General features: G+C 43.1%; 1 protein-coding gene across 4 annotated transcripts in view; it reads right to left on the reverse strand.

Moving 5' to 3' along the window:
- Nucleotides 1-4,073: 4,073 nt before the first annotated feature.
- The window catches only part of Chrnb3 (cholinergic receptor nicotinic beta 3 subunit), a 64,427-nt gene continuing 56,216 nt past the window's right edge, over nucleotides 4,074-12,284 (reverse strand). For all 4 annotated transcript variants that reach the window (XM_076553567.1, XM_076553568.1, XM_076553569.1 and 1 more), the window contains 3 exons: nucleotides 8,631-8,740; nucleotides 7,539-8,421; nucleotides 4,074-5,161 (listed from right to left, as the gene is read on the reverse strand). In XM_076553567.1, coding sequence (XP_076409682.1) covers nucleotides 5,027-5,161; nucleotides 7,539-8,421; nucleotides 8,631-8,740 — 1,128 coding nt within the window. In that variant the 3' untranslated portion in view covers nucleotides 4,074-5,026. The remainder of the gene's footprint in view (nucleotides 5,162-7,538; nucleotides 8,422-8,630; nucleotides 8,741-12,284) is intronic.

The raw sequence follows: 12,284 nt of genomic DNA on the forward strand, positions 1-12,284 counted from the left end.
TAACCAACAGCTCTCTAGTTGGACTTAAGACCCACTCAACAAGCCAGGCGGTGGTGGCGCACACAACTTTAATGCAGTACTTGAGAAGCAGAGGCAGGCAGATAGATCTCTGTGAGTTCAAGGCCAGCCTGGTCTACAGAGTGAGTTCCAGGACAGCCAGAGCTACACAGAGAAACCCTGTCTTGAAAAATTAAAAAAAAAAAAAATCACACGACAAAAGGAAAATAATGCCTGGGGCTAAAACCCTAGCTAACTAGTCAGTGCTAGTGAAGTCATGGTTATTAGAGGAGAATCCACAACCACTAATTCACTAAGCTAGCATAATCCCTAACAACAATCCAAAACCATTTGTCTTTCTACCCACAGATAAGTGTAGTCTTCACCCTCATTAAGGAAACTTTTTGCAACAGATGGAAAATACTACAGAAAACCACAACCAATCAAAATGCAGAATTGTGGAGCACAGTCCCAACTGATACACCTACAAAACACTCCCACACCTATGACTCAGGGAACATGGCCAAAGAGGGGGCAGAAGGATTGTAAGAGCCGGAAGATCGGGGAGTTTTCTGTGTCTCTTTGTAATATCAGAAGCTACATCCATAAAGTCTCACCAATATGACTGCCAAAATGTGAGCTGAACAAAGATAAGACCAAGGAACATGCCAGACTGGGTAGGAGAAAGCCTCAACCCCACACAAAGAACCATACATAGATAAATGAAGATCGGGTAGGAATGGGAGAAATGGTCTTCCTCAGGGAAGAGCACACCCATTGATTGTCTAGTGCCAAACGGTCAGTCCTGAAAACATACATGGCAGGTAGCATTATACAGACTGAACAAGTTACATTTAGGAACATATATGCATATTAAAAATACATATATGCATGCAATAACAATTAGTAAAAAAAGAGGCCATAAATTTGAAAGAGTGGGGAGAGGAATACAGGAGGGTTCAGAGGAAAGAAAGGGAAGGGAGAAATGTTATAATTAAATTACGACCTTAAAACAAAAACCTTCTGTGATCTGATCTGATTAGTGAAAATACATTGACTAAGCCTGATGTGCACACTCAGCCCTATGAGACACGTTGGGGATATAAGGGAGGTAACACTGGCACAGGTAAGGAATTCACCCTCACCAAACAGAACAAACAAAAACAATCCCGTTCTAAACCACACAGTGAAAATCAAAACACCAGAGACTGGGAGGTCTCTGGGGCTGTGTTCTGTGAAGACCCCTCAGGAGGTGTGGGATGGGAGCAGAGAGCCAAAGGATGAGATCAACGGAAGAAGCTGTCTGCCTGTTCAGGTCTTGCAACACCCACTGATTCGGATCAGCTGTCAAATTTTGCCCACAGATTTTTCTTCCTGTACAAGTAGAATTGATTTTTTTAAACTTTCCTTTATATTTATTTGTGTGTGCGTGTGCGTGTGCATGTGTGTGTGTGTCCGGTGCAAAAGCATATGCTTGTGTGTGCACACATACACTAAGGCATTTGCAGAGGTGGCATTAAAAAACACCTTAATGGAAGTCAGTTCTCTCCTTCCACCATGGGCATTAAACTCAGATCCTCGGGCTTGGGAGACACAGCCCTTATGAGCTGAACCCTCTCTCCAAGCCTAAAATTTCCCTGCTTTAACATTATCTTTTGGAGTACTCTCCCAGGATCATTACAATATGCAAATATTTATCCTTTTCTATATGAACTATTAATATCATCTTCCACTTTAGCCGCTAGTAAAAATAAGCCACCTGCGCACACTGAGGTTCAGCCTTCTCTGTATTTGATTTTGTCAGAAAAGGTTTGCTGCGGAAAACGACTCATGCTGGTATTTTTCAAAATGTAAAACTAGATTCAGATCTAAACACTTTTTCTGATGTTAATGGGGCTGTTTTCCTAGCATATCAGCAGGTAAAACATGATGAGTCAAAGTCAAGGTGACGGGAGGGGGGATAATAACTATTTGTCCTTTTATCCACATTATCATTCAGGAAGTCCTAGCTAAGCCTTGATTTTCTGTCCTGAGGTAGCCACAAAGCAGATTACAGCCTCTCTGAGGATCAAAGCTGCTGTGAGGAGCCCTGTGGTTCAACACTGAGGAAGCTCCAGAGCAAGTGTCCATGACATAGAGTGTAGGACTGAGAAGAACTTCAAAGGTCACGCATCCTCACCTCTTGCTGCTGACCCACACGCTGAAGTCCTCTAGGGCACACAGCTAGTTTAAGGCTCAGTGCTCACACTGCTGGCTAGCCACAAAGCTAGGACCAACAAGCCTTGTTCCCTAGATTTTATTTCACTGTGTTGACTCATTTCTTTACAAATCCATCTCATATACTGGATGGAACCAGATCCAAGCACACTATTGGCAGCAGGTGTAGGGAAGGGGTAGGGAGGGGGCAGTGTAGGCTATGCAACAGGTTCTGAAGAGGCTGAGGCAAACATTCTCCTTCAACTGGCTATGGCTAAGCTCCCTAAACTCCAGACCTGGGTTTAAACCATCCCTTCCACACACACACTTAAAGACCATCTGAAGAGTCTAAGAAAGACAAGCCAGAGAAGTGTGACCAAGAACTGAATTACCATAAGCAGGGAGGGGTTGGTGCAGGCTGTAGAGCCAGAGGTGGAAGTCTGATACTGGCAGCCTGAGAGCCAAGACGTCCCCTGTACCACTTCTGGTGTGTGATGTGAACAAGAGGCTATAAACAAGGACTTCCGCCCGACCTTACTCACACATACCAACTCAAACGGCCAGAAGGGGACCAGCTGCAGAGATGGGACTGATGTAGCCAGAGTCCCCCAAAGACCGCTGAGACCAAATCCGATGCAAAAGCAGAGAGTCTTTGTGTTGTTATGAGTTAACTCGGGACTCTCTATTCATCTGACGCAGCAGCCAGCAGAGCAGGAGAGACCCCAAGTAGCAAGGGGACAGAGTATTTATAGGGAGTAAAGCAACATTGGTGAAGCAAGGTGGGGTTGGGGGTCTTCAGACTATGTAGGAGCAGACTCAGGATTGATGCACCTCCCATCTGGAGGTGCTGTCCTTGGTTAATTTGCAGCTACAAGAAAACTATTATCTCTTTTGGTGGTTGTTATGACTAATACATTTTTTCTTTATCATAACCCCACTTGCTTTAACTTTTAATTGGCTTCTTTTACTTTATGAGGATACCTGTTAGGGTTTTCCTATAACTAGAGCTAGGCTCAAGGTTGGGGACTCAAGGGCACCTCACACTGTGCCAAGGGCCTACATTCTGTTGGGTGTTTTCCACAGGCTGTCATGGCTGCAGAATAGTCAAAGTATGGGTCCCTGCAGGGGCCTGGGTTCCTCAGTGACCAAGAGCTGGAGCCACACCAGAGTATACAGGCAGCACAAACTGGAATCAAAGGGATATTTAAATAAATACATACATACATACATACATACATACATACATACATACATACATTAGAGCATGGAGTTGGAGGATAGAGTTAGGGAGTAGATCAGGGAGAAATTGGGGGGTAGGAATATCGGAGATAAGTAGGATCAAAATATGTTGTGTAAATTTTTCAAAGAATTAAGAAAATACTGTATTTTGAAAAAGAATGTAAAAGCATAAGAAAAGAGTCAATCAGTTAATAAACACGGAGAGCAGGTCCAGCAATGACAAGGTCCCTACCAGAAATGTCAAGAGGAAAAGAGAGAAAATGGAGAAAGACAGTAAAAGAAACTGAAGAAGATCTGCATAGTTTGAAGACATTAGTCACTGAAGGCAGAGAGGAGGAGATGGGAGGAAAGGGGAAAGGAAGGAGGGGGAAGAGAAGGACAGAGAGATGGACAGAGATGGATGGACATCATTGCTTAGACATGCTGTGACATATCCAGGTCTAAAGATAAAAAGACAAGCTTGAGAGGATTAGGAAAGAAAAAAGCATGGACTAATACAAATAAGAAGACTGAACTCTTACTGTGTGTTGCAATGACAATAATCTAAAAATAAAACCTGAGATTGGGGTTTTCAAATATCAGGAACAAACTGCTTAGAAGAACCATGTCTAAAATAAGCAGAGCAGACAGGCTTTCATCACTGCGGAGAACAGACTCTTTTAACAAAACATGGGAGGGATTCTTAGCAGCAGCAAAGTCAATCTGATCGATGCTCCCCCTCAGTCCTAGAGGAGCCATGGGGTGCGGTAAGGAAAGGAATGAGACACGGGTGGCAGGGAGGGGGGGGGATGTGAAGGCAGAAGACTCAGTGGAAACCAATTCTATCTGTGGTGGTTTGAATAGGAATGACCCCCATAGGCTCCTATATGTCAATGCTTAATCATCAGGTAGTAGCACTACTTAAGAGGGATTAGGAGGTGTGGCCTTGCTGAAGTAGGTGTGGCCTTGTTGGAGAAAGTATGTCATTGAGGGTGGGTTTGGGGGTTTCAAAAGCCCAAGTCTCAGTGTCTCTCTCTTGCTGTTGAATGCCATATTGGTGGGACATTCATTGACAAGTGGCATCTTGGACCATTGTACTTACAGTGTTCTAAGCCAAGAAGTGTACCTATATAAATCCTGAAATTGTTGTCAAAATGTGTTCACCCACACTGGTAGAGAAGTAAGTACCACACACCAGTATGCAGCTCAGGCCAACCACCAAGTCTGGGAAGATACCAGGAGTACCAGGATGGGCAAAATGCAGGCATTTGGGGATGAGCAGATGGAAGAGTCCAGGGGATAAGCAGATGCAGGAGTTCAGGGGATAGAGATGTGCAGGAGTGTGGGAATGAATAGATGCAGGAGTTTGGGGCCTCATGAATGTAACTTGGAGTCCCTCTTGAATTGTCCAAATCCACTTCCAATGGCAGCAACCCATCACATTAGATCAAAGCGACATTTTCTCGGAGTCCTTCCATCACAGGAAGCTCAGGTGACAGGATGAGGACACTAGAGCTAGTGCATACATCTGCGTTCTGTGAACATGCCAGCCACTGTGAGTCCTAAGGTGAGACTTATCTCTGCGTGTCTTCTAAGTGGATCTGGAGAGTCGTTCCTAATGGAAACGGTGCAGCCACATCTTCAAGGCTGGAATAAAAATCAGAATGGAGCCCAAAACTGAAACCGTCAGAAAGAGCCACAGGAAGATCCGGTCAAGAACTTGAGCCACAAATTTCCAGTCTTGCACTACCTGCAAAAGAGAAAAAGGGCACCTGTCATTCCAGAAGCTGAGCAGCTCTTCTGACCTCATTAAGGGATGTAAAAAGAGCAATATTGGATTTATGACACATTTTTAAGCTTTCAAAATGTATATACACATCACTAATGGCATGGACTTAGATTCTAACCAAGGATGTTATTCATCACACCCCAAGAAAATAACTTGCAAGTTGAGTGTTTAGGAACAGTTATCAACGGTGAAGATGTAAAACAAAAACTATAGAATTATTTGTATACTTGGAAATATTGCTAATCAAACACACACACACAAAAAAAAAAAAAACACCTGATTTTATACAATGCTTCCTGATATGCCTATCACAGATGGATATCTTTAGAACACTTTTAGGTAAATATCACAGGATTTTCCTCCTACTCCATATATGGCCATGGCTCCTCTAGCTCCAGCACTGAGGAACAGAGAAATGACAGGTGGGACATTATAAGAAAGGGATCTATGGAGACTTTAGTTAGGCTGGGATGTTATGGGAGAATAGGCACCAGATGTGGAGCAGCAGGTCCAGGAAGGAATAAGCCATAGGCTAGGGGAATCTACAAGAGAAGCATGGGATCTCACCTTTAAAGGGACTCAGAGCCCAGTTTCTATACATGGTCTCAAGCTTATAGCAGTTCCCCAGGAAGCTTCAGAGTATGATCACAAGAAAGAAAACACATTCAGTGGAAACCACTTCAGATCTTGAAAGAGGAGGGAGGAGAGGGAAGTGGATGGAGGGAGGAGAGAACCTTCTGTATTCTAGGGACACACAGTACCATCTCCCCAGGAATCCTGAAGCAGTACTGAGTATCATGATACATTGTCAAGGGAAACCAGGACACTGTACAGTGAATTGCTAACCAGTTGAGTACTGTGATCAACGTTTTCAGTTGCAGTACCTGTAGACAAGGATTTGGTAAAGACAGAATAGAGCAGGAGGCCCACCCACTGGCAGAAGGGGGACAACAGGCTGCCCTGAGCTTTCCAAGTTTAGAACAAAACTATAGCATAAAACACACAAGCAAGAGTATAAAATGCTAAAATGTTAACCTTAGGTAGTGGGATTACTAGTGATTGTGATCCTCTTGTTTAAGTTTTCCAAATTATCTGTGCTGGTCATACTTTTTAAAACCCACTTAAATATTTATATAAGTATTTACAAAAGATATAAAGAGTAAAACAGAAACTCCTTCCCTAGTCACTGAAGCATACCTGTAAGAGGTGGTATTTTTCTAGTCTTTTGTTTTTAAATCAAAATCTTTAATTGTACAAAAATATGATAAAGAGTTAAGAGAGAAGATAAATCACACTGAACCTATGAAGATAAAATATAAAGTGTGCTTCCAAAAACACTTTCATAAACCTGTTCGTGAGCCTTGATCTAATTTTCAAGAATTTTAGAGAAAAATGTCCCAAACCCTGAGTAGATGGTGCAGAAATAAAGGCTATTTTCAGCCTATGTACTGACAGATTTTTGTCATTTTTTTCCTTGTCATGTTCTTCAAGGTAGGTTCAAAAAAACATTAAGTTCTGACAATGTAATATGTCACACAGGAGAGGGGTGGGTCTGTGGCCAGGATGGTGATGCATCTGCAACCTAGGTATTTCTGTTTCCGAGACACGATCTCACTATGTGAATGAATCATGTCGATCTCAAACTCTGCATCTTCAGCTTCCTGGGTAGCTGGGATCCCAGAAGGGAATCTCCTGTTCTTGTTTTTCTGTAGTGTGTACACTAAGTAACCAGTTCCCTTTCCCTTGATGAAGTATCTGTTGCAACTGAACTTGTATTACTTTTCAAATTTTGATTCTTTCTAGTCACTTCTAACACATTTCTAAACACTGGGTTTAAAAACATCATAGCACACCCTGGCGGTGGTGGTGCATGCCTTTAATCCCAGCACTGGGGAGGCAGAGCCAGGTGGATCTCTGTGAGTTCGAGGACAGCCTGGTCTGCAGAGTGAGTTCCAGGAAAGGTGCAAAGCTACACAGAGAAACCCTTCTTGAAAAAAAAGAAAAGAAAAACATCATCACACGAAACAGTGAAAATTACCACAGATCAGGGTAACCCCTTTAAAGGTGCAACTGAATTCTGTAAAATGCAGTTGAGGAATTATAGCACTGAATCTGCAGCCGCTTAGTCTTAGTCATGATACTTCCTTCTGTGAACTTTTTTTTCTAAAAACGTAATGCTAAAAGTTCCTATGGTTTGCTGGGCTTGTTTTATACGCTTTACAGAGGCTAGGTGATAACGCCATTGTGAACAAGGGCCACATTCTGTTGTAAGGGACACCAGCATGGCTTTCTTGCCCACTCCTCTGCGAACGGCACTGTCACATCACAGCAGACTCACCTGGCTGATGAAATGCTCCTTCTTCACGTGCCTTGAAATGTATCTGATGGACTCAGCGGCCCTTTCCAGGAAAGTGACCAGAACTCTTTCTCCATCACTAACAGCCGTCTGTTTCTTTTTCCCTGAGACTTTGCCTCTCACGGCTGCTTTCCTCTCCTCTCCATCGGGGAAGGAGAAGCGGTCCATGGGGTCCTTCATGCAAAGCCATCTCGGGAGTTTTTGCAGAAACAGTCTCTTCACCCAGGGGGCCATGGGATGGTAGGTTGAAGAAGATCTGTGGTGAACGTTAATGACGAAAACTGTGACAATAATGGACAGGGTAACAAAAATCATAATGAAGAGGAGGTACTCCCCGATGAGAGGGATGACTTTCGAAGAAGACGGGATTATTTCTTCAATTACTAAAAGAAACACCGTCAAAGAAACCAAAACCGAGGTTGAGAGTGAAAGCTTTTCCCCTTCATCAGAAGGTAAGTAGAACACCAGGACCGTGAGAAAAGACAGCCCCAGGCAGGGGATAATCAAAAAGAGCGTGTAAAACAACGGCAGGCGTCTCAGAACAAAAGAGTAGGTCACAAACGGGTAGGAATAAACACCTTCTCTTCTGCTGCCCTTCATCCCCTTTGCATTTAGTATCTCCCACTCTCCGTTATCAAAAAAGTCTTTCCGGTCAACATTTTCGTGGATCAGAATGAGGTCCACCATGTTCCCATCGTAAGTCCAGGATCCAAACTTCATGGAGCAGTTCTGCCTGTCGAATGGGAAGAACGTGACGTCCATGGTACAGGAGCTTTTGTAGCTGGCAGGGGGAGTCCAGCTGACGGTCCCACTGGATTTCACGATGGCCTTGGTCATGAGGGAACCTTCGAAACGTCCGTCAGCACTGCCATGAAAGTAGTTACGCTTTAGTGGCTGGCCAAACGCTCCCTGTCTGGAGGGTCTCCCCACCGGTCTACGTTGCATGCCTTTCCCACCACAACGGCAAACAATACAAAGAAATCACTTTGATACAGAAGGTTAATTATTCCACCCACATCAGACTGTTCTGTGTCCTGTGTTCATCTGACCAAAGCAGTACTCTGAGACACTTACTTTTCAAAGAGAACTATGTCAGGAAGCCAGAGCGATTCTGACGGAACCTTTATCGAATTAATTCCACCATATTCTTCGGGATTCCAGCGTAATTTTTGGTCTGTCCATTCCTGCATGAAATGAGTATGCAGCAACTTTATTCGGAAGATTCAGTACGTTAGAGCTTGGGCTCTTCAAATTTCTAAAATTTACCAGCCCACTATTTTGAGACAAAAGAGATTTTTCACCCAGGTTAGACCTTGGCATCCTGTCTGGGATTAGTGAGGCTTTCGGATCCAACATAAGCCAGCCTGGCCTCTGAACCTCCACCTGCCCATGTCTGAACCAGTAAAGAGGCTCATCACGAAGGGCACTGATTCATGACTTGTGTTTCTATCCTATTTTCTCTTAAGAAACAAACAGAAAAGTCACAGCTGTGTGGGAAGGGGCATGCCTCTCGTCCCAGTACTTGGAAAGCTAAGCAAAGAGGACCATGAGCTCAAAGCCAGCCTGATGTATACAGTAAGACCCTTTCTATAAAGTGATAGCTGATCTCATCCAATTTGTTCCAGGAGGATGAGATTTCAGTCCCTTGACAAAGGGGAACATATGGCTTTGGCCTGCTACTGTGAAATGTCCAGCACCTGTGATCATTCCTGATGGCATTGTCACTTTTAAACAGTAAGAATGGATGGAAGATGTCCCTTTTATGGTTTATTTAAAGCGGTTTTGTAAGCTCCTAATTAACATTTTAAATTATGTCCCTAGTATCCTGAGTCTCCATATGTTTATTTTTTTTCTTCAAGCATTAGAAGGGTATACCCAGTGTGAGGCTTCCTGGAGTCCAGTGATGCCATCTATGTCATTAAAAAATCAAGAATTGGCAGATGGGTGACTTAATCGGATGGCAAAATATTGAAATATGAATGATGCCTAAAAAGTGCAAATCACTTTCTAAATATTTATGTTTATACCCATACTCTGTGAGGCTCTCAACCTTGGTCCAAGAAACTTTTGTTCCTAGTAGATAGTGTTCGGTGCAGGGACCCATAACTCTTCAGACTGTTAAGCATGGGTGATTGCGAGTGCTCAGTGTTAGACAGGACATCTGTATCAACCTCCCCAAACCCTGCCACCCCACGGATGGCTCAGGGAACATCAAAGTGGGGAGAGAAAAAATGGAAGAGCCAGAGGTCAGGGTCAAACTATCTTTTGGACAGAACTCACATTCCTGTGCAGATGGGGGAGGGACACCCAGGCTACCACTTCACCTGAGTAGTTATTGACAGCTGATGGACGCTAAGGGGGAAAAAGAGAGTCTGTTTTCTTTAGGGGCATAATCCCTTGAGCCAGCGGATGGCCCCACACCCATGCCTGTACAGAGAGCAGTAATCAGACTCAGAGGGTTCTAGAAAATAAAAGGGCTATTAAAAAAAAAAAGGACATAAAACTGAGTGGGGGAGCTCCTGGAAGGGGTGAAGGGAGCAGAGAATGAATATAAATAAAAGACACTGTACACAAGTATGAAATTCTCAAAGAATAAACTTAAAATACATATTTTAATTACTTTTACTTTAGATTTATTGTAATAAGAGAGATGAATACTTGATTTGGTATTTTTTAAAAAAAACTGTTTACTCAAGCTGTCTTTTTGTATTATTTCCTGTTCCTGCTGGCAAAGCAGCTTACATGGATTGGTTTTGGGGCACAAAGGACACGTTGTCTAGTTATAGCTGGCATTTTCATCTATGTGTTGCTTAAATAAATACTGATTTATTATCTCAAAAACACAGTTCTAGAATGGATGGCGGAGGGGCTCCTGAGGTCCCACTCCTGACTGGGGAGCCATTGGCAGTTGACTGTAGCTGGAGGAAGGAGAAGAACTTTTCTTTGCAGTATGACCATGGTACATTGCTTATGCCCCAGTGGATGGCACATATGGGCTGTGATAATTGGATTCAATGAATATATATATATATATATATATATATATATATATATATATATATGAAGTTAGAAGGGAGGCATGCTAAGGAGGCTAGGCAGAGTTGAACTGGGATGTGGGGAGCGAATATGATCAAGACCTAATGCATCTACATGGAATGTTCAAAGAATAAATCAAAATATTATTTTTTTAAAAAGAAAATAAACTCGAAGTTCCTGATAAATCACAGTAGCTCTTCAAATGTGGTTATCTCTCTACTTTAAAAAAGAAAAGGGAGAGAGAGTGAGAGACAAGAAGAAGAAAAAGAAGAGGAAGAGAAAGGAGAAGGAGGAGGAGAAGGAGAAGGAGGAGGAGGAGGAGGAGGAGGAGACGGAGACGGAGACGGAGACGGAGACGGAGACGGAGACGGAGACGGAGACGGAGACGGAGACGGAGACGGAGACGGAGACGGAGACGGAGACGGAGACGGAGACGGAGACGGAGACGGAGACGGAGACGGAGACGGAGACGAAGACGAAGACGAAGACGAAGACGAAGACGAAGACGAAGACGAAGACGAAGACGAAGACGAAGACGAAGACGAAGACGAAGACGAAGACGAAGAAGAAGAAGAAGAAGAAGAAGAAGAAGAAGAAGAAGAAGAAGAAGAAGAAGAAGAAGAAGAAGAAGAAGAAGAAGAAGAAGAAGAAGAAGAAGAAGAAGAAAACATAGTTTGGAGGAAGCTAGAATAGAAAATATTTAAAATACTGTGTAACTGCAAGAAAGCATGCTAGAAGACCAGCAACTTAAGAGCCAGGCTAACTGAAGCATGTAGGATATTTTCTCAGCATTCTCTGGCTTCTCTTTGTTTCCCACCCCATTCGGGAAGAGCACACACAACTCGCTCCTTGTGACTACCTTGTCTCCTGCTGAGAGACTCTTGGACTCATCAGAGTCTGAGACACGTTGACACATAGTGGCATTTTGTTGTTGTGGTTGTTGTTGTTGTTGTTGACTTCACTTTACTTACCACTCAGTTGCCATTGAAGAGGCTGTTCACAATCAAACGCCATGCTGTGCATGGCTCTGGCTGCAGACCTCAGTCAATGCAGCACCAATCGCTAAGACTTTCTTGTCCCCCATGTGCTGCTGCCTCTGCTTGCTTGTTTGTTTGTTTGTTTGTTTGTTTGTTTGTTTGTTTGTTTGTTTGTTTTGAGAGGGGGGACAGTTATTCAAGGTCCCTTTGTAAACCAGGCTTCACTGAAAAGCGGGTATGGAAGAGTTAACTCTAGAACTGGGGTGGGGGTGGGGGTGGGGCACTCTGTTTTCTGAAAGCCCAGGTTGCTGCTATGCGATTAAGGCTTGATTATGCTCTTAATGTTTAGCCATGTGGACAGGTGACCTTAATCTGCTACATTTCATCAAACTATAATTTAGATTTAACTCTTTTGCAAGATATTTGGGACTGCTAGCAAATGTGTTCTCGGAAGTTACTGACGTGAAGAGCAGGACTCAAAGATTGCTTTGTCCTTGGATCTTCATGAGGAGTCACTTTCTTACAACTTCAAATTCTGCTTAATGTGTGCAATCCTATATACAGAAAATGAATTGGGCAGCAAAAGAATTTAAGCTGTGTTTTGATTCGTAAAGCTATGAAGTATTTTATCTAAATATAAAATTATTTTTGTCTGGCTTAAATGATGTTAAAAAGAATTTGAAAATGTAAATTTATCTAAAAGATTTTCTGTGGT

Source organism: Peromyscus maniculatus, chromosome 17 (assembly GCF_049852395.1).
Source record: "Peromyscus maniculatus bairdii isolate BWxNUB_F1_BW_parent chromosome 17, HU_Pman_BW_mat_3.1, whole genome shotgun sequence".
Taxonomy (NCBI): Eukaryota; Metazoa; Chordata; class Mammalia; order Rodentia; family Cricetidae; genus Peromyscus; species Peromyscus maniculatus.